Source organism: Panthera tigris, chromosome A1, assembly GCF_018350195.1.
Source record: "Panthera tigris isolate Pti1 chromosome A1, P.tigris_Pti1_mat1.1, whole genome shotgun sequence".
NCBI lineage: Eukaryota > Metazoa > Chordata > Mammalia > Carnivora > Felidae > Panthera > Panthera tigris.
Window position 1 is genome coordinate 128,453,541 of NC_056660.1, and position 22,294 is coordinate 128,475,834.

At 45.1% G+C, this 22,294-nt stretch overlaps 1 protein-coding gene across 2 annotated transcripts in view; it reads left to right on the forward strand.

Annotated features, from left to right (window-relative positions):
* Nucleotides 1-13,435: 13,435 nt before the first annotated feature.
* ZSWIM6 (zinc finger SWIM-type containing 6) overlaps nucleotides 13,436-22,294 on the forward strand; it is a 196,421-nt gene continuing 187,562 nt past the window's right edge. The window contains exon 1 of one of the 2 annotated variants that reach the window (XM_042987450.1): nucleotides 13,436-14,183. In XM_042987450.1, coding sequence (XP_042843384.1) covers nucleotides 13,523-14,183 — 661 coding nt within the window. In that variant the 5' untranslated portion in view covers nucleotides 13,436-13,522. The remainder of the gene's footprint in view (nucleotides 14,184-22,294) is intronic. The other variant, XM_042987556.1, reaches the window with a different exon arrangement.

Below are 22,294 nucleotides of genomic sequence, written 5' to 3' on the forward strand. Positions count from 1 at the left end.
TCAGTCCTTTGGCTTATGAGCATCACAAATGTTTTTTTTTAAATTAATTAATCATATGTTATTGAGAAATCATATTATAAACAGTTTGAATGTATGGCATGAATGGATGAAGTCTTCCCCACAAAGGCTTTAAGGAATTGAACTAAAGGAAAGAAATCTACAGAGTGACCCAGGTGTCAGTGACAGCATGGGGCAAAATTAAGAGCAGATTGAAGAGGGGAATGGTCGGCAATGAGAAAAGCAGAACTTGGAAAAATAGAGACCAGCTGAAGAGACATTCAACCTGTTGTGATTCTTTCAACCTGTTACTGGGCTCCACATCTTCCCAAGATTGCACCCCAGACTCTTTGCCAAACGCTGTGTTGTCACTAAATCTGTTTGATTTCTCCCTTTGTTTCCTTTTGGGACCTAAGGGACACTCAATACGGACATGACATTTTGAAAACTAAACTCACATCTTTTTCACCCTATCTTCATTGTTGTTCTGGCCTACTTTCTCTTAGACACTTTCTTGAGGGTGTGGGCTGAATGTGGTCTTTCAAACTTTCATGCCAACTCCCTTATGTGACTTTCCCTCTCTGATTCCATCTTCTCCTGGGATCATTAATGTTCTGAAACTGAAGTTGTGGGTTACCCTGGGCCTTCTGTGTCTTCTGTACTCTATTTTTTTTTTTTTTTAATCATTGAAATGATTTCCTTCTTTATTAGAGACTGATTCAGGAAAGAAAAGGGGTGAGACTTGAGTGGATGATTTTTGCTGTTTGACTACAGGTTGAAATGAGCAGTTGGATTTTTGGGTTTCATTGATCCTCTAGGTTTTTATAACCAATTCCTTTGGTTACTGATTGTATGATTTTCACTGGAAATTATCTGGAAATATGAACTATGGAGAGAGAGCACCAATTAGCAAAGCTCTAGGTGGTTTTAACCCTGGAGAATATTCCCCAACGACTATGTGGGTGTGCCTGCCAGGCCTGGAGAGGATCTAGGCTAACGATGAGTTTCCTAACCCACCAGTCCTCGTCCAGTTGCTTGAGTATGAAGATTAGATGTGGGTGGTAAGATTTCCTGGCCTCCTGGATCTATTCCTGAAGAGAGCAGATAAGGTCAGGATGAGGGAAGTCTAGGTTCTGAGTTAGAAAAATCAAGTACGATTTCAGGGCCTCTGAAACAAAGATATGTCCTGAGTAATTCATACACAAACATGATTGAAATAATCAGAAGGGAGAAATGAATGGGGTTAGAGTCACAGGGCCACATGATAAATTATGCCTGGCTATGCAAGTAGGTTAAATCATTTCCTAAGATGTTGCCAACAGCACAAATATCTGCATTTAGCAACACATGCAACCAAAAAGGGAACCAAAAATACTCTCCAAGTTTCTTCTCCTTTGGAATAGTGATTCCTGCTATTTTACTGTCTCCATTGAGGCACTCAGGGATCTTGGGTGAAGTCAGCTAGGTCGGTCCCCCTGGCCAGCCATGTGGGTGGACTTAAGTGGGTACCCAAAAGTGGTGGGGAGGGTTGTGAAGCTGTCCTGTTGCCAACCCTCCCCAAGACCATTTTCTGCTCCTGCATATTTTTCTTTATACCAATGGGAGTGGGAGGTGAAAGTATCCAAAACCCAGTCTTGGAATCTTTTTTTTTTCTTTTTTTCACTTTGAGCTACTTCAAAATGTATATAAAGTAAAATGCAGATCCTTGAAACCCTGTTTCAGCCTGAAACTCAGTTGGCTCAGTTGGATTGGCTGGGCTGCAGGGTCCTTTACAAGCAGAAGAGCCTGGGTTGGATAAGAGAAATGGATAATTCTGGATGGGACCCATGGGAAGCATACACTGATTCTTTCCTCTGACTCTTTCTTTCTTCCTTCTTTATTTCCTCCCTCCTTTTCTCCCTATTCCTCTCTCTTATTCCTTCCTTCCTCCTTCCCACCACCCCCCCCCCCCCTTCTCTTTTGCGCCCTTCCTCTCTTCCTCTCTGTATTCTTGGATGGCAGCTCCATCTTCTAAGGAACTGGTCTGAGAACAAAGGGAGAGACATGGTAAGGAAGAAGACTAAAGAAACTTTTCTTGTGACTGAATAAAAACTGACAATAAAAATGCCAAAGTTTGGTGATTATACTGATAACTGAATGGGAAATCAGTACTGTACAGAAGCTTCACTTACTTTTTAGGCAAGATAATTCTTTTGATATATTTACCAGAGTTCGGCAGGAACATCTGGCTGACTAGCAGTTATATTTTCTGAGGGGAGGGGGCAGCCATTGCTACCGTCAAGTATCCTCTAACTTTTCCTTAGTACCATAAGGTTTATCTGAATCTCACAATATCTGAGATCCAAATTTCCCTTCAAGCTGATGTTTGTCTTTCATTTGTTTTCTAATTAGCATTCAGGTTTCAGCCCTAGAGTGCACTGCCAGAGGCAGAACGTCTCCCTTGGTGGTGACCCTTGTTGTCATTCTTCTAAAGTGAATTCACAGGACTGTTCTGTGACTTTCAACTTTGCTCTGTGGTACGAGGTCTGTGAATGTTTAGTTGACAATACGTGTGCGCCTCTCTCATTTCCTGTTTTTAAGGGCTGCACTTAATTTATTTGAAAGGGTGGAATATTTTAAATTACAATTCAGCAGTTTTACTAAGGAAGGCTGTAAAACACAATGAGCAAGGAGTTTTACTTCCTCCTCACAATTGCTACTCCCCGGTTTTGAAATCTTGATATCCTCCAATCAGTGGGAATGACTTTAACTTAGGCTGGAACAGTTTGAACAGCAACCAAGCCATGGCTGGAACTATAGAAGGGCAAGGGATTCCTGCACACTATAATTCCACTTTTCCAGACGCCTTATTAGTACCCGGAATGTGTCTGCCTATGCTTGATATTGTTCTATCATGTTGAGTTCCCCTCCCCCAGGCACAGCATTTGGATTGGTTACAGAATGCAGTTGCTCAGCCAATCAAGTGAAACCTTTCTCCTGCAACCCTAGCAACACCTGACAATGGTCATTGACAAATGTTAGCAGAAAAATCCCTCACAAATCCAACCAGCCATGAAAGTGGTTTCTGGCGAGGGCAAACAGCTAGTCCTGCCCACAGAGCACTTTGTGTGGCCAGAGGACTTGGTGTTTGGTGCCAGATCTGTAAAAACAGAACCTGCATGTGGATGCCTACCTCAGTCTGCCACCACTTAGGCTGAGCTGGCTTTGGTCAAAGCCATTGTTGGAGTCGGTGATCTGTTGTATGTGTGTATGTAGGGGTGGGTCTCATCTTCTCCCACACCGACCAAACCCTCATCCCCAAACAGAATATTTTCAGTGGTTGGAGAAAAAGTCCATGTAAAACTTAGGCTCCAAGGTCACACTTCTATGTTGGATGGTAATTTGTTCCTTAGGGTAAGGCAAGAGGAACATTTTCTGAGGGCGGCAAGATACCTGGCTGTGTCCCCAGTGGCACTTTTCCAAGCCTTCTGGCTACACATCTTTCACTTCCCAGCCAGCCTCTGAACCCTGTTAGGGTGCAGTTGGCCTGTCTGGCTCACCTGCGGGCACATTGGGACACTCCTCTCAGGAGGCTGCTAGACCTAATGAGCTCTCACTGCTCTCCGGGAGGCTTCATGACTGAGGGATCTGTAGGCAGACCTGGCAGAGGCTGGGGTGGGGGAGGGGGCAGGGAATGGAGAATAAGAAAGGGGACCTGCCAAAAACATGCACAGACAATTCATACGCAAACACATGTTCCCACAAAGACATAATAGCTGTGTGTATATGATACCCTCCTGAAGTCCCCTTACACGATCATTCCAGTTAGTCTAGCCACCTTGGAGGCATATTTCAAACCCTGGTTGAGTAATCCATTGTGTGGTGATTAGCTGTTAATGAAGCTGAAAATACCTAAATCGTCCAAGAAGTAATCTGAATTAATTTTTTTTGGTTACACTGCAAGACAAGTCGGTGTCAAGACAAAGACCTGGGGGACACAGAGACATTTGCACACACAGATATAATGCACACACAGAGATAAACCTAGGTAAGAGGAACAGAGGTAGAACAACCTGGCGTACAAGATGGGGAAAAGAAAGGAAAGGGAAACTTCAAGGACAGACATGAATTGAAGAATGGGAAACCCAAGGTAACATCTTGAAATTAGTGATGTTCATTCAATGCTCCCCACTCACACCCCAGACACCCTCTATTAGGACCACCCTACAGTGCCTGTCTGAATTTAATTTTCTATGGGGGCTGGGGGGAGGGGGTGGAAGTCAGTTTAACGAATTCCTTGGGATTATAAAATGGTAATGGCTTCAAGTCTTAGCCTTTCAGGGGATAGTGATATTTTTCAAAGGGGGCTCATTAAGGTCCAAAGAACCAAATCTCTAATGGTTGAATTGTAAATTGAGAGGAATATCTTTAGTGTGGAGATGTGGCCTTGCTCAAACACATTTGTAAGGTAGAAGCCTTACAAAGAAGGCTGGGGAGGGTGGGGAGTGCAGAGGCGAGCCAACCATCAGATGGATGCTCTACAGAACATGGTGTCTTAGATGGCAGAGGAAAAGCAGCAGGCCTGACTTACACACAGGAACAAACCAGGAGTTGTTAGAATATTCCATGTCCGTCCTTCAGGGAACTTGGAAACTTTCTGGTGACTTGAGATATGGAAAATTACAGGGGTGCCTGGGTGGCTCAGTAGGTTGGGCATCCGGCTTTGGCTCAGGTCATGATCTCGCAATTCGATTTGTGAGTTTGAGCCCTGCATCTGGCTCTGTGCTGACAGCTCAGAGCCTGGAGCCTGCTTCAGATTGTGTCTCCCTCTCTATCCGCCCCTCCCCCGCTCACACTCCGTGTCTCTCTCTCTCAAAAATAAATGATAAACATTAAAAAAAAAATTTTAAAGAAAGAAAATTATAATAAAGGATACCATACATTGTGTTAAAAACCAAACCTTATGTAGCCATATACATGCACATAGTTCTCGGTTTCTGAAAGAAATGAAGCCATTCTGAAAGGAAGTAAAATTGTGGGCATTGTCTATTGAGGAATCAAACAATTTTCTTCCTTTCCCAGGTTTTTAGAAGTTTGTCAGTTATTACTGGTCAAGTTTTCGGTGGGTATGAGCAACTATCAACTACGAAGACTATGGAACAACAACAACAACAAAAAGTCACATCAACTGTTTACTTCTTGCTCTGGAAGTTCAGAAATCTTGTCTTACTTGTGAAACAGAGAAAGACAAAATAAAATTGACAATGTATATAGTATGGTTCTTTGTAACCCAACTTTCCGGGGGGTCAGAAAGAGCCGTATAAAATATCTGAAGCTTCATGAAGGTGCCTGGAGGGAAGAGGTAAAGGTTCTCACTTAGAGTGGATAGTTGATGCTCAACAGTTTGAATTTGACTTGAAGATAAACCAAGAGCCTGCAACTGGGACAAGGCATGTTTATCTTTCGTGCAGCGGTTTGGAGGTGGAGGCATTCCTGCAACAATTGCCTGGCACATTCTAGGCACAAAATATTTGTTGGTGACCCAGAACCACTGCCTCCAAATCGACCTTCTCTCAATTCATAGATACTATCAAAGGAGGAAAACCCTAGAACCCCAAGAGAAATCCATTTCTCTCCTCTTAATCCCCAAGAGATCAGTGTTTGCTATTTCCATGGCAACCAGAAGACGCAAAATGGCCAAAACCTGAGAGCTACTTCAGATGAAAGCCAGAAAAAAGAAAATTAACAAGAGACATGTTACAGACAGCATGGATGACAGTGTGGCCAGGTTTCCGAAATTTGGGGAGATTTTCTTATTTCTTTCCTTGGAAGAATGCAATGCTGTCCAGAATGTAGCAGTGGAGCTTCTTGCTGTGCTGCTAAATGTTCATTGAGTACTTCGTTTTATTCTTTTCTTGAAAGGAGTGGAGGGACCCATGGGCCTTGGCAGCAATTGAGTGAAGGTAAGCTGTTGGAAATTGCTCTCCTGGTAAGCCTTGATGTTAACCTCAATGAGGAGGCCAGTCTGGCTACGATGCCCTTGTTCCCTTTCTTCCATGGAGTGAACAAATATTTATTGAGCACCTTCTATTTTCTAGGTAATCTATTCCACACACAACGAAATGAAAACTTACAACTCTGATAAGGGCTCCTAGGAGAAGTCCCTGTAACTACTAGAGTGTGTAGTAAGCAGAGCTGACCTGTTAGAGCGGCCAGGCCCTCCTAAGGAAGTATGATTAAGCTGAGTAGGAGGAAACTGGGCCGTGGTTGCAGGGCCTGGGGAGGGAGAACATTCCAGGCAGTGGGAACTCTTGGGCAAAGGCCCTTTGGAGGAAGTGAGCCTCAAGTGTTCGAGGAACTGAAAGCAGGCCTGAGCAGCCTGTGTTGGCAGAACCCCAGAGCGTGAGGGGAATGAACTTGGGGCAAGGCCAGTTGGAGATGTGAGCAGGAGCCAGGTCATTCTCAGTGCAGAGCCTAGTCTTGCAGGGTGGGTTTGTTAGGGACTTTGGTGTCTATCTCTCCTCATTCCAGGGTGAACTCAAGCTGTAACAGGAATGTATGACAACCCTTCTTGTGTGTGATCTGGGAATGGCAGCTTCTGGTTTATCTGAAATCCGTCAGAATACTGCCATACGTTCCAGATGTGAACCACCAAGTTTCAAAGGATTATAATTTTATGAAATACTTTAAACCTAAATCACATTCAAGATATTTTATGTATGAAGACTCAGGCACTTTGGCGCCATCACCATGAATTTCACTTATCATCATATATTAACCCCTCAGAAGCCAGAGTTTGACCATCTAATAACTTCCCCTGTATCTGTGACCCACCTGGAATCTGGGAAGTTCGCAAGAAGCCAAAAAAATGTATGTAACAAATTTTAAATACATATTTTTACCAGAAGGTAGGTCCTCATCAAGAACTTAATTGATTAATTTCATTGTACACACAGTTCTAATGAGTAGGTTTTTTGGGTTCCAAGGGCACAGCAGATAGGGAGCAATAATTTAGAAAGGGAGAAGGGATGGGGTGGTATATGTAAATAATTAACAGGGAGCAGTACAAATGTAGAGAAGGAGACCAAAAAAGAACGCCCCCACCCCCAAACAAAACAAAACTCCTGAGACAAAAAACCCAAAAGAACTGAAAACTATATTAAAAAAAAAAAAAGTAAGGAAGAAAGAGAAAGACTAAAAGCAAACTGGGGCTTTAATTACAGACAAATCTTCTTGCATGCCTTAAGATCTTGGGGGTATTGTTGTGTTTATAATAAGACTTAATGCTTAAGAAGTCAGTCATATTTTAGAAGGATTTCTGGGCCACAGAGTCAAGCTCTTAAAAAGGGTGTTGGTACTTAAGAAGTAGATCTTCAGTCATTGGGGAAATTGTTGAGGATGGTTCTTACCAAGGTTCTGTGTAACCACGGGTTTACTGTAGTATGGTTCTACGGATGTGTTAATACAGATTTTGGGCTGAGAAAATATGTGACATACCAGCTCTTGCTGAAACTGCTTCATTTTCACAAGCCCTCGAAATCTGGGTTTGAAGAAAATCATTGGAAGTGACGCTTTTCATATGTGAATTGTCATGGTGCTATTCTTGACAGTGAATGAGTTCTTGAATATTTAAAAATATTGTAGGTGATACAATGTGCTCCATAAATACATCTTAAAGTTTGGCTTTCACATTTTTAACTTTAATTTTCATGCTACCTCTTAAATGCAAATAATCTTTCTCCAGGCATAAGGTGCTCTCAAAAGTTATGTGGTTGTTGGAATTGTATGTTTTCACTTCCTCCAGATGGGAATGAGAATGAATAAAAAACAGTCCAAACACTTTGGAGAACGCTCATGCTATATGTTTATGGAATGATTTGGGGGATGACATTATGCGTTGCAAATAAATCCTCCGTACATGTCAGGGCATTTTCTGTCTCCCTAGAGAATATGTTCACACTGTAGTAGTTGATGTTTTAATTGTATTTTTCTTATGCTATCTCCCTTATCAGACCCATCTGCAAAAGAGTGATGGAATTTTGAAGAAATCATTAATTTTCTAAATGACAATTCTTCTATATTGCTACTTTTTCAGTGTTTAACAGCAGGAGTTTTTGTTTGTTTTCTTTTTTCCTCCAGTTGACATAGGTAAATAAATATGGAAGTAAATATTTTCACATTATCCAATTAAACATATTCTTGGGTCTATCTTGTGACAAGCTTTACAAAAGACCTAGTAAAACGTTACAGCTATTACAAAGGGGAAAGACTAAATGCTCTAATTAAATGTGGCATTTCCTATTTCTTCTGGCTATCAACTAGGTTCTAGGCCTGGTTGGAGGCCAGTAAAACATTCTGGTTCTGAGATGGCTTTTATATGATGAGACTCACCACGGATCTTCAGAGTGGAATGAACAGCAGAATGATACCAGTCTGCTCAGTTTTCAGAATACTGAAATTGTATACAGTCTGTATGTACACTAAAATGTTTTTGCTCAAAATTAACATAATATAAATAAATAAAAATAGCTTACCTAATATTTAACAAAAGCAAACATTTACCTCTTGAGAGAGAAATTATTGTTCAAATACAAAATTTATTTTTTTAGATTTTAATTTTTAAGTAATCTCCACACCCAACAAGGGGCTCAAACTCACAACCCCAAAATCAACAGTCACATGCTCTACCGATTAAGCCAGCCAGGCACCTCTCCAAATTATAAAATATAAAGCAAATTTATTTGTAAGCAAGTTGTTAACCTGATCATTTTGTGTATGTCGAGATGTAATGATTTATTTTTCAAAATTCCAGATTATAACTTATTCCCTCGATTAGCTGAGATGACTAGCAATAATGATGAGGCAATGTCATTTTTTCTTTCTGGAGTCTTCCTTCTAAGCACTGGACTGTGTGAAGTTCTTGCCACTAAAGAGCAGTTTTCAAACTTGGGTGTAAAGAAGCCTTATGTGGGGAGTGACTGATGGTCAATTTATGGTTCCCAGCTCCAGCATTATGTTCAGGTGCACTCTAAGCGTTCTCTCTTTGAAAACCACTGCTCCAGGAATTTGATAAATCTCTATTGAATTTAACTCAATTTTTTCACTTTTTTAAATGTTTATTTTGAGAGATAGAGCATAAGAGTGCACTTGAGCAAGCAGGGGAGGGGCAGAGAGAGAGAATCTCAAGCAGGCTCCACACAGTCAGTGTAGAGCCTGACAAGGTGCTTGCTCTCACGAACTGTGAGAGTGTGACCTGAGCCAAAATCAAGAGTCAGATGCTTAACCGATTGAACCCCCAGGCACCTCACATTTTTCATTTTTAAATTAGAAATTTACCTGGGTACAGGTGCCATGCTAGGTCTCTGGATAGGACTCTACTGCCCCTTTCAAATAAATTCCTTTGCCATACATCCATGTAGGCATCCAAGTACACAGAGCAGGTGCTAGATTTGGTGCTGGGGGAGGGAGTGTCTCTTTCTTGAGGCTCTCAGTTTAGTTCCTGGGAGTCCTGTTAATGAAGTTTGCCTGTCAGCCTAGCCCCTAACCACACTGGCCGATGTGATATGTGATGTGATATGATGAGCCACAGCATTTGGGAAGCTGTAGACGTTTTGTACTTTTATTTCTTACCATTGCCTAATGGCAAATATTGGAACATAATCAGGGGCCTCTAGTCCTGATTTAGTCCCTGGGGTAGGGTCCTGTTTGAAAAGGGTAATTATAAGTAATTTAGTAACGAATTCTATGAACACCAGGAAAACACTGTAAATACCCCCACAACTAGAGCTGGCACAGTACCAACCAATGATAACATATGGTGACTTACTTCTTCCTTGGCTCAGGGGTAAAGCTAACCTCTGGGGAGGTAGCAGCCTTGCAGTATGGTGCTGGGCACTTGGGGCCACAGAAATGGCTGAGGCATAATCCCAATCCTCAGAGGATTTCTAACCAGGGAAGGGAGAGGATGCGAATGGCTCAGGCAAGTGTAAACATAACTGTGATGCCAGGTAGAATGGTATAGATGCTATAGGAAAGATCCAAAGTGTTAGGAGGGCTTGAAGAGAGAGATCACACTTCTAGGTGGGTTTTCCCAGAGGAAGCAGCATTTGAGCAAGTCCTTGAAAGAAGGGTAGGAATTTGGCAAGTTGCAAGGGAAGAGAGAGACATTATAGGCAGTAGACTTGTCCTGAGCAAATGTGGGGAGTGGGAAAATGAGGAGGACTTCTGGAGAAACTGGGAGAAGTCCTGTTGGAGCATAAGAAAAATCCTGTTGGGGAGCTCGAAGTGCTATTGGCTTTTATGGGAGATGAGGCTGGAAAGCTGGGTTTGGTCAAGATCGTATCTGAGTTTGGTCTTCTGCCAATAGGCAGCACGGAGCCATTTAAAAGAACTTCAGCAGGAGGGTGACACAGTCAGAACTGTACTTGAGGAAGCACAACAGCTGGGTGGAGGAGGATTTGGAGGAGGAAAGGTTATACAGACATACCAGTGAGGAGGCCCTGCAGAGTGAAGAGGCGGAATAATTGAGCAGCAAGAGGGACTGGGATAGACAACACAGCAAGTAAGCCTACATGGGAGTCGCAGGAAAAGGAAAAGAGACATAAAGCTTGGGGGCCTGTAACAGGCGGCGACAGTAATGCCAGTCTAGGGGAAGGAAGAGATCCTGGTTTCCAGGGAAGGGTGGTACTCTGGATTTGAGGTGGCCACGGGCACCAGGAAGAAAGAAGTAAGCTGAAGCAGAGACCGTTACTGGGGGATGGGAATGGTGGAAACTCTACGAGGGGCAGGTCACCAAAAATGCAGAAGAGGACCAGGATAGGCTGTAAGGAAGGGTATTATACATTAAAGAGTTTGGAGAAGGAGAAAACCAAAGACAAAGCAGAGAAAGATGAGTTGGAGATGATGGAGCCACAGTAAAGTGTCAGGGAAACCAGGGGAGAGCAATTCAAGAGGGAGAGTGGTTTCAGCTTAAGCTACTGCAGAAGGGAAAACTGAGAGGAGCTGGTGGCTCTGGATTCTTTTTTTAAATTAAACTAGATCCCTCCAACGTAGGATGATGCCTTAAATCTAGTCTCTTTGGTTCATTACAAAATCGAGATCTCTAAAGTTAGGCACCCTCCAAAGTGTCTATTTTTCTGTTCAATATAAATTAATGTCTTCCACTAACACATCCTATGACCCTGAATAAATCACTTACCCTGTCTAGGGACACCTGTTTTGTCATCTTTTACTTTCCAGATAAGCGATTCTGTGTGTATCATATGAAAATACTTGGTAATGTACACAATATTACACACATGCCTGAGACTTATGACTGTATTTGAGAAGAGCTCAAATTGTATTTTACTTTTCGACTTTTTTTCCTATCACCGATGTTTTTCAAAAGTTTAAACATTATTTTTTTTTTAATAGATCCAGAAATGTAATAACTAGAGGAAAGAGCCCTCCCCTCCCATTTGCCTATAAAGATTCTCTTCCAGCTTTTTTCTCAGGCCTTTACCTAAGCATTGAGAGGTGCACCCCCAAATACCAGACAGATATACAGAAACATTATGTCATCAAAATTTTCCTAACAAGTAAGGTAGCGATGGACAGTCTGCCAGCATCCCGTCCCCCAGGGACCTGCAGCCTGGGTCTTCTCAAGGCCTGACCACAGTTAAGAGCCAAGACCGGCAGTTCGAGGTCCCCTGGACCTTGGCCTTCGGTGGGCGATTTTCTTTAAAATTCAGACGCACTCTATTTCCTTTCATTTTAACCCAGGCAATGAAGCAGGCAGGTGGGTAACACCAGCCAATAACCTTAAAAGACGTGAAAGTGTCAAAGGAGATACGGTTTATCTTCCACAATAGCGACCGTATCAGTATCACGATTTACAGTAAAAACAAGGTGGGGAGAAGAGTAAGGATGTCGCCAACGCGCTAATTAAGTCTGCGGCTTGGACCCAGATTTGACCGAGCTCTGTGGAGTGCGAACAATATCCGCAGGGTTCCCCGTTCAGCCCGGGACTCGCCTCTTTGCCTTCGCCGGCGCCCTCGTACCAGCGAGCAGCGCTCTTCGCTCGCCCGCCCCCCTCGCTGCCTTTACCCGAGTGGAAGGGCCGTTCCGGAGTAGCTAGCGCGGCTGGGAGGACGGCGAGCGTCCGGAGAGCCTAGGTTCCTGGCAGCCGGGCACCCGGGGCCGAGCCTGGCCGACCTAAGTGCGCACCCAGCGCGTTAGCAGCCGCCGTCCGCCGCCGAGCGGCCGGGGCGCGCCGTCTCCAGTCGGCTGGGCTGTGCGCGCGCGCGTGGGGTGTGTGTGTGCGCGCGTCCGTGGCGTGTGTACTCACAAAGGTGTGTTCGGTAACTCCACTGCCCCGATGTACCCTCTGCCTCGAGCAGAGCACCCAGCTTAGAGCTGGGTCTCGGCGGCGCGGCCGCGGGGGCGACGCGAGCCGGTTCAAGTTTCCCTGCTCCGCGCCAGCGGCCTGGCCAGCTTCCTTGCCCGCCGAGCTGAGAGTGCGCTAGGGCCGGGAGGCCACGGCCAGCTCAGGACGCGCGTCGCAGAGCTGCGGGGCAGGTTCCGAGCGCTCTGCGCGTTTTGGAACACTTTGGCCGGCTCTGCTCCCAGACCGGCCGTCGGGATACAGCGGACACGGGAATCCGGGACGGGTGCACTGCAGCCATGCGGGGCAGCTGAGTGGCCGCTCTCCTTCCCTACCCGGGTCTGCAAAAGTGAACTGGAAAACAGCCGAGCGCAGCCTCCTCCCTCTTCCCCAGCGCCGCAGTCCCGGCTGGCGTGGGGGTGGGGGGAGTTCCCCTGGGCTGACTGTAGGGGAAGCGGGCAGCGGGGCTGCCTCGGCCGCACCTCCTCCGCCTTCCTCTCCACCCCCGTCCCTCAGGTTCCACGCCGCATTTCTTTGTTTTGAAAGCGCCTCCTCCGCCCAGAGGCTTTTCCCCGGGCGGCCAGGCTCTGACGGGGGTGGGGGGGTGGGGCATTGGCTCGCGGGCCCCGCCCCTCATTTAGCCCGGACCCTTCCCCGGGCTCTTCTCCCCAAGTCCCCTTCGCCTCCAACTCCCCTTCCCTCCGCTTTTAGACCCACCAGGCGCGTCTTCACTTGCCGGACATCAAAGGGCGGCAGGGAATTGGAGGGGGAAGTTGAGTTGGCAGGGGGCACAGAGACCCACCCACATTAGGCCTGGCTCGGCTGCCCGTCCCCTCCCGCGGGAACCCCGCCTGAGCCCCGCCCCCCGCGTCACAGCAGCCTGACATTCTCATAACCCATCGGGCACCCAACCTCGCCGCCCCCGCTACCCCCGTGTCCGCGGAGTGCTCTATTTATGTTTCAGCTCAGCGATTTGCATAGGCCCCGCCCCTGGCCCTAGGTCCCCCTATCCGTTCCCCGCCTCAACCCCGACGTCACGGAGCAGGCCCCGCCTCTCGTGCCCGTACAAGGAGCGGCGGGCCCTAGATGGCAGCGTGGCGTCGCCGCGGCGTGTGCGTGTCGCGCTTCCTTGTGCCGTTTATAGGGTCCCAGCACTTCCGCTGTCGGGTTAGAAGCGGCGCGGTCATGGCGGAGCGCGGACAGCAGCCTCCTCCCGCGAAACGGCTCTGCTGCCGGCCGGGCGGCGGCGGTGGCGGCGGGGGCAGCAGTGGCGGTGGAGGAGCGGGTGGCGGCTACAGCTCTGCCTGTCGGCCCGGCCAGCGGGCGGGCAGTGCGGCTGTGGCGGCGTGCGGGGGCGGCGCGGCGCTGGGGCTGCTGCCGCCGGGTAAGACCCAGAGCCCCGAGTCGCTCCTGGACATCGCGGCGCGCAAGGTGGCGGAGAAGTGGCCGTTCCAGCGCGTGGAGGAGCGCTTCGAGCGCATCCCGGAGCCGGTGCAGCGCCGCATCGTTTACTGGTCCTTTCCCCGCAGCGAGCGGGAGATCTGCATGTACTCGTCCTTCAACACCGGCGGCGGCGCCGCGGGCGGCCCCGGCGACGACAGCGGCGGTCCCGGCAGCGCGGGCGGCGGCGCGGGCGGCGCAGGCGGCGGCGGCTCCTCGTCCTCGCCGGCCGCCACCTCGGCCGCCGCCGCCGCTGCCGCCGCCGCCGCCGCCGCCGCCGCTGGGGCCGGGGCCCCGTCGGTGGGGGCCGCCGGGGCGGCGGACGGCGGCGACGAGACACGGCTGCCCTTCCGCCGGGGCATCGCGCTGCTGGAGAGCGGCTGCGTCGACAACGTCCTGCAAGTCGGTGAGTCACGGGGCAGCCGCGGAGCCGTCTGTCCGTCCGTCAGTCCCTCGGGGGGCGCCCGCCCCCTCTCCTCCGGCAGCCCCTCAATTGGGCGCGCGTCCGCACCCCCTCCCGATGCCCTCACCGGCCCGGACCGTCCTCTCGAGCGGAGCGCCCATTTCCTTCTCGCCCCTCCCCGCCCCCGTTTCCCCGGACGGGCCAGCGCGAGTGGGAAATGAATCAGCAGGACTCGCCCCGCGGCGGGGTTGGCGGGGTGGGTGTCGGGTGCCCCCGGCCCGCTCCGTTCCCCACCCTTCTCCCGGGGAGCACGTCCCGGAGGGCTGCTCGCCCTTTTTTGGGGGGTGGTTGTGGACAAAGGCGGAGGCGGACGGCCGGGCTCCGGCGAAGGGTGTGTGTGGCGGGGCCGTGCGGGGCGGGGGAGGGGGCGCGGGCCGCACAGACAATGCCGGCCGGGGCCGAGCCGGCGGCCGGGCCGCCCTCCGCGTTCACCCTGCTCTCTCTCCTTGTCTGCCGTTTGCTCCTTTTTCTTTCTCCTCTTTCCCCCTCCCCGCCCCCTCTATTGGAGGGGTGGGGACTACATTTTAATGCCTCTCGGGTGCCGCTCCTTTCGGGGCTCCGACGGGCTGGCGGCCGTGGCGCTCCGGGGTCGTTGCGGCGTCTGGTTTGGCCCGGGCGAGCTCCGCCGGCGGCCCGGGGATTTAAATGTGTCTTTTCCCCCCCGCGCCTCCCCTGCCTAGTTGGTGCGCAGGAGGGAGGGGGGCGGCGGGCTGGACTCCCTCTCCTCAGAGACCTCTCCCCCCGAGGGCGTCCCCGAGTCCATGGGCGCGAGCCGGGGAAGGAACGGCTTGCGCTTCCCTTTCCTGTCGGGCCCGGCGGTGCCCCGGGGCCTCTGCCGCCGGAGTTTGGTTGGCGCTGGGTGGCCGGTGGCCGTGCGCGGGGCGAGCCGCGGTGAGCAGTTACGGGCTTTGCGCTCGCAGCCGGCGGCGGCAGGAGCGCGAGGCAGAGGGGCTCCGCGGCCGCGCAGCGTCCCTCCAGGCGCGGCCGCCTGGCAGCCGGGCGCGACCCCGCACTTTGTTCTCGTTTTCAGGTTTATTTGTGCCCCTTTCAGTTCTCTGTCATCCTCCGAAAAGGGAGACCCAAACAAAAGAGTCTCTTTATTTCTTTTCAGAGCTTGTAAAGTAGAAGATATTTGACAAAGGCGAGCAGGACTTGTGATTTAAAGCTGCACAGCCCTCCTTTTCTCTGACCATGAGAGTTTTCTCAAATACCGAGTTTAAAAGCTTTCCCTATCTTCACTCCGTACCCCCAGTGTTTTTTTCTGGCCAGATATCTTTTTCAGCCGTAGGATGGGGATGTTTGGGATGGAGTGAAAAGAACAATGCTATAATGAAACTCCCCCACCCCCCCATATTTTTCTCCTGATTGCAAACGGCATGTTTTGCGCCCCCCCCCCCCCCCCGCCCGGCATTGCTGTCTACTTTAAATAGTATTGTGGTGGTGAACATGGTACCTAATGAATGGGGAGAGGGTTGGAAGCATCGCTGTCTCTGATTTTTAATCTTTCTTTCCATAGTCCGTTCTTTTATACTTCTCTTTGGGTGTCGGGTGGGGGTCTGGATAGGGGCCGCAAAAGAGAATTAAGATTTATTTTAATTCTCTTTAGTTAATTTGAATTCTAATGCAGTCTGCAAACGTGATTTTCTGCATGGTCATTTATTTCCAAAGGCAGCCCCCAGTGTTGTCTTTTCTAGGTTCGGTATCTTCTCCTTATGTCTAGAGGAGATTTAACTTTTGAGGCTATCCATCCTTCTTAAAAAAAAAAAAAAATCTAATTAGCATTCTTTAAAGTTATACCTCCTTTTTTTTTTTTTTTTTTTAACACCCCCCCCCCTCCCCCCTTGTTTCCTGCTGGGTTGAAACGGATTGAAGCACATCCACGGTTTCTCAGTATAACCAAACTAGAGTTTGGGAATTTTTATGGCTTGGCTGGCAATGTTGAGTGTTGTTTTTTTTTTTTTTCCCCCTTCTGTGCTTGACTCTGCTTGCAAGCAATGAGGAATGACAGGAGAGCACATAGGGAGGGTTTCTTGGCTGATTGCATTTAAGCCAGGAATTCACTGTGAAAATAAAGCCAAGGGGCGATAAATAAAAGATGCAATCTTCTCTAGGAGACAGACACACAGCGTGGGCTTTGCCTGCTTTCATCAGTGAAGAGGCCTGGGTGAGTTGTAAAAGAAAATAGTAACTTTTTGAATAGTCCCCAAAGGGGAAGGAGGCCACTGAATGGAGTTGGCAGTAGTTGATATGAAATCGTATGATGCTGTTTGCATAGCTTGAAGAGTTGACCACCCTTTCGGAAACACTTACATACGTGCTAAACAAGTGCTGTACAAATTGTGGAAAATATTCTTTTTTCCCCTCTGAGTTGTGCCAGTTTCCTTAACTTCCAAGTTGTATTACTTGTTGTGCCAGTCAGCTTATGAGATGGAAGGCTGTTAAATGCCTGGCAGCTGGCTCTGTGAGATAGAAAACTCAGGACCAGGATTTCTTTTCCTTGATGAAGAACAGAGAGAATGGCTAGATTAACCATCTAACTTAGCTTTAAGTGGTGGTTTGAATTGGTATACTAACACAAGAGACTTATTTTATAATTTTTCGATATGAGGTAGAAGTCATTTTTGCTTCAGAACGTGACATGGAAAATAACACCATATACCATGATAGAACCATAAGCAATATTCTGGTATTCCAAAATTACAAGTTTGTTTGTACAGGAAGTATTCACTGACTTTTGTAGAGATGACTAAATTATAGATGCAGCAGGGAAAATCTAGTTGTTTGACACTGTTGATTTTTTTAAGTATTGAGGGTCAATGAATTGGGACTTACCAGAAATTAAATATGTTTATTAGTTATTTTTAAACTCCTATTTTAAGAAGAAATTTAAAGGGAAAAAAATTAAGTCTTTGATGTAGTAGTTGTAATAGTTGTAAGTGGTATTTAATTGGTGCAGAACTGTCCATCAGTTAATTATTGGAAGTTTTGGAGAAAGTGTAGTTCGCTAATTTTTTATTGATTGATATTATATCAAGAGAGAGTCATTGCTGAAGGTACTTGTATGTAAATATTATCGACACCACTGAAGTAATAATTTAGAAGGCATGTAAAAAAATTTCCCCAAAGTTTTGCCTGGGAAAGAGAGCTTTCTTATTATGACCTGAAACTCAAATTTTAAGGACAAATAACTTGAATTAAAAGACAGACAAATTTAATTGGATAAAAAAACCTAAAAATTTCTGGAAGACTGAAAACGTGATAAATGAAGTTAAGCAGCTAACTGGGGCAAATATTTGCAGCATGTTGGAGGCTAACGAGAACTCTGAAAAATTAGTTTAAAAAATAAAAGGGAGGGATGAATAATTTAGTTAAAACACGGGCAACACATTTCACAAAGAAATGTAAATGATCAATTTGTCTTCACTCTTGTTGTTAGTAAAGGTGACAGGCCACGTTCTTCTGCCACATCGGTGAAGACAAAAAAGATGGGTAGATAGTACCCAGAATTGGCTGAGGAGGTGGGAGAAGATGCTGCCTCCCTGGTTCCTTGGCTCTGTCTTTTTATGTCATTTCTAGGAATTTATTTTCTACATTCATTGATATTCATGCACAAAAGATGTTCTGTACGTTGAGCAATGCTCATTGCAGTATCTGTAATACTGAAAAGCTGGAGTCTGTGGAAATTTCCATCTGAAGGGAACTGGTTAAGAAGTACTCTATGGAATTCTATGCAACCGTGAAAAACAGAGAGAGAGATAAATATATATATTGATAAGAAAAGGTGACCAGAATATTTTATTTAAAAACAAGTCAGCTCTTCATACAGTAGGCTGTAATTTCTGTTTAAAACAAAAAAGATAGACTTACAGATGCATAAAAATTTCTAGAAGGCTACACAAGCAACCATTGAATAGTGGTTATCTTTGGAAAAGGGCAGTCAAGTGGATGGGTGTACTTTTGGGGGGGGTTACTTTTCATTTTATGATTGTCTTATGGTTGGATTTTTCTAAGATCAGAAGCGCTCATTTTTGTAATTAAAAAGTCTTAGAAAAATTATCTTGTGTTTTTCAATTTTTTGTTTTGCGGTGTGTGTGTGTCCTCTTTCGGAAAATTGGTATACATTCGATTTTGTATTGAAACAAACAAGTTTGCTTAATTTGTGACTAATCAGTTTAAAATAAGTATTTAAACAAAACTGGGATCTTGCCTTTAGTATGGGCAGGAAGAAGATAAATTTTAAAAGGAGTTGCTTTTTTTTGTTTGTTCTGTTTTGTTTTGTTTTGCTGGTTACTTTTGGGAGAAAGGAATATTCCCCGGAATTCTGTTAACACTTTGGTAAACATTTTTTTATGGACTTTTTAGATTCATAACTTAAAATTTCTTGTTTTAGGGAGTGGCAAGGCAGTAAAAGGGAATCTGTTTTAGAATTAGGTTGGATAAAATTTTTAGTCACTTTATTTAAGGCTAATTTGTGGGCATTTCTTTGAGTGTTTTGGTTTTCTTTATAGACCAGAGATTGTTATATGAAAGTATGATTCTGGGTACACTTTCAGAATGGGATGTTTTGTTTACTGTTGATAGTATATTTCATTGAAAGCATTTTCAAGAGGGAAGTGATAATATAGAACATTTAAAAATTAGATCCTATGTTTTCTTCCTTTTGATTAATGAAAAAGTACACAAAACAAAGTTTGAAACTAGTTGCATATGTCTTCTTTTATTCTGTGCCAGTTAAAATGTTTGATTTGCTTACAATTGATTTTTGAAAGTATCTGAGTACTTAGTATGTGCTCAGCATTGTTCTGAGGAAGGTTAAAATTTCAATTTTTTTCAATTATATGTGGGGAAATCTTGGAATTTCCATCTCTGGTGGCTAGTATTGGTCCAGTGAGGAAATCTAAAGTGTTCAGGAAACAACAATACTTGTAGCCAAAAGATTTCAATAAGATGGAAGGTGAATTGCAGATCTGAATTAAGCAAACATTTTTACTATTGCTTCAGGCTTTAATTTCTTGCCATACAGTTAGTTGTATTCTGAGTACACCCTTGGGGTGAGGAGGAAAAGGCCATCCCCATTATTTTATTTCAACTGTGCATTGAATTTCATCCTTTCTGTAAAGACTTTGATGCCTTTCCTTTTAGAAACATCAGGATGACTGTGGAACATGTCCTTTAATAGAAGAATTATTGCAATTAATTGACCAACTCAAGTCATTATTGTCTTAAGTATGTTCTGGCCGATTTTTAAGATGTTTATCCTGGGCCTCTTTTCTTTTCACAATGGGTAATCAATTGCCATCAATTCTAACTCTAAATGTTTCATTTGTGTTTCATGAGCAGGCCAGCACATCTTTTCTGGTCACACTCATATTAAGGGTTTAGTTAATGTTTGATTTCAGTGGGCAGTATGTTCAGTGAAAAGGATGGCAATGGAAGAATACCAATGTTGTCTTTTAAGAAAGCAACCCCTTTTAAAAGTTACACAATTGGGTCTGTAGTAATTCCACATGCTTACATGCTCTGTTTTTGTGTTAGAAAACCGTTTTTCTTTAATACTTCAAAATGAATTTGGTACCTTTAAGAAGCTTTGTTACATACACATAAAATTAAACAAAACTCCTGTGGTGTTAGCAGTTTTTATAGGGGTGGTCATTAAACTTGAACTGTTGTTGACCTTCAACTGTTATATTTAAGGGGACAAATATCCTAGAAAAGAAAGAAGATCATAGTTAACTATAAACATCTTAGAAACAAAGCAGATTATAGGCAACTATTTTTTAGGTGACAATAAACTATGTGGGACTCACAAAACCATTTTTAGTTATCTTTCAAATTATTGTGTAATCTCAAGACCAGTGCTTTTTCACAACAAAAAAAACCTAATTTAATTTTCTTGGTTTATTAATTTTTTGACATGTGTAAATGTTTGGGGATTACAGTAAATTAGAAAACATAAACAGTTTCCTTTAAGTGGATAGGAAGACTCTCCATCTCCTTTTGAAAAATCAGTCTCAAGTGGTAATTTGGAGAAAAATACTACATAGTCTTGTCTCATGAAAGGAGACTCTAGTTTCTTAGTCCTAGCCAGTCTCACGAATAAAGTATGTTGGTTTAAAAAACATATCTTTGCAGGGGCACCTGGGTGGCTCAGTTGGTTGGGCATCTGACTTGAGCTCAGGTCATGGTCTGGCATTTGTAAGTTTGGTGAGTTTGGTAAGTTCAAGCCCAGCATTGGGGCTCCCCGCTGATAGCTCAAAGCCTGGAGTCTGCTTCGGATTCTGTGTCTCCTTCTTTCTCTGCCCCTTCCCCACCTGTGCTCTGTGTCTCTCTCTGTCTCTCTCAAAAATAAATAAATAAGCTTAGGAAAAAAAACCCCATCTTTGCAGTTTTTGCTTTCAGTGCCATGTGTTCTGCTAAGAATATGCTTTAAACATGGTTTTTAGTTCTTTAAAAATAGGATGCTTCCTTTTATTTTTCTCATCTAGAAAAGGTAGTTAAAGTAAGCTTTAGAGAGAAAGCAGTGCAAAATCTGGTTTTCATTTGAAATTTAAAGATTGACTTTCAGCAAATAGTAAGTGGACTTTGGTAAGGGTGTGCTAAGTGATTTATATTTGTGGGATTCCTCAGTGATAATTAGATTCGGGTCAGTTAATATGTATTGTATATATTTACATATATTTACTTACGTATTTGTAACTAATTTGATGTTCACAAGTGCACATAAAAGGAGATGAACTCAGTGTCATTTGGGTATCATTACCCGAAGCATATTTCAGTGACCCTGTGTATAGATACATTGTGCTGTTTCTTCTTAAAATATGCTAACAGATGAGAAGCATTTTGTTTTTACAAAATGCGTTTGTATGATAGTTATTATCTACTTGTAGAGCTGAGGCGCAGACATGTTGAGTAGTTTGTCCAGAGAGGGGTAATAAATTGCAAAGTTAAATGTTGAATTTCTGTTTTTCCTCCCTTCAGTCTGCCTGTTAATTTGCTGGAGATGTTTGGTGAATTCCACAAACCCCCAGAACTCTGCATATTCTTTTTATTTTTTTTAAAGATTTTTTTTTTTTTTCTTTTTAAGTTATCTCCACACCCACTGTGGGGCTTGAATCCACAACCCTGGCATCAAGAGTTGCATGCTCCACTGACTAAGCCAGCCAGGCTCCAGGCTCCAGGCTCCAGGACAAGTCTTTTTTTTTTTTTTTTGAGCTTATTTATTTGAGGCACCTGGGTGGCTCAGTCGATTGATCGGCTGACTTCAGTTCAGGTCATGATCTCACAGTTCATGGGTTTGATCCCCATGCTTTGGATCCTTTGTCCCGCTCTCTCTCTCTGCCCTCCCTCGCTTGAACTACTCTTTCTTTCAAAAGTAAGTATTTTTGAGAGAGAGAGGGAGAGAGAGAGCATGGGTGAGTGTGAGTGAGGGAGGGGCAGAGAGAGAGTTGGAGAAGGAGAGAGAGAGAATCCCAAGCAGGCTATCAGTGCAGAGGCAGATGCAGGGCTCGAATTTACAAACCCTGAAATCATGACCTGCGCCAAAATCCAGAGTCAGACGCTTAACCGACTGAGCCACCCCACATGCCCCAGGCCAGGCATATTCTTGAATGTAAAATGATTGGAGTGTTGGAGAGATTATTTGGCTAACATTTTACTGAATGTTCTAAAAGTATTTCTAGATAGCATTTCAGTTTCTGGTGGAAATCTAATGGCTTCAGTTAAGCAATGATTGTAGCTTGCTGAATACATGCTAGTGTGAAAATATTTGTAGACATTTGGAAATTGTAGAGGTTGTAGAGTGAGACCAAAGTTCTGAAGAAGTTAGACTGTTAACTGTATGAAACTACATTACAGTTGTGTGAATATACATGAATGCACTCCTATACCTGTACACCTATGTAATAAAGAATTTACTAAATGTTTAAAATGCTTGTGCAGAACAAGAGAAGTTAATACCCAGTAAGAAATTTGGCTGCTCTGAATTTAGTACATTTGTGAAAACTTAACCAGTGTCTACATTTGACTTATTTTTGTAGGCTTTTCCAGTGTTTTTG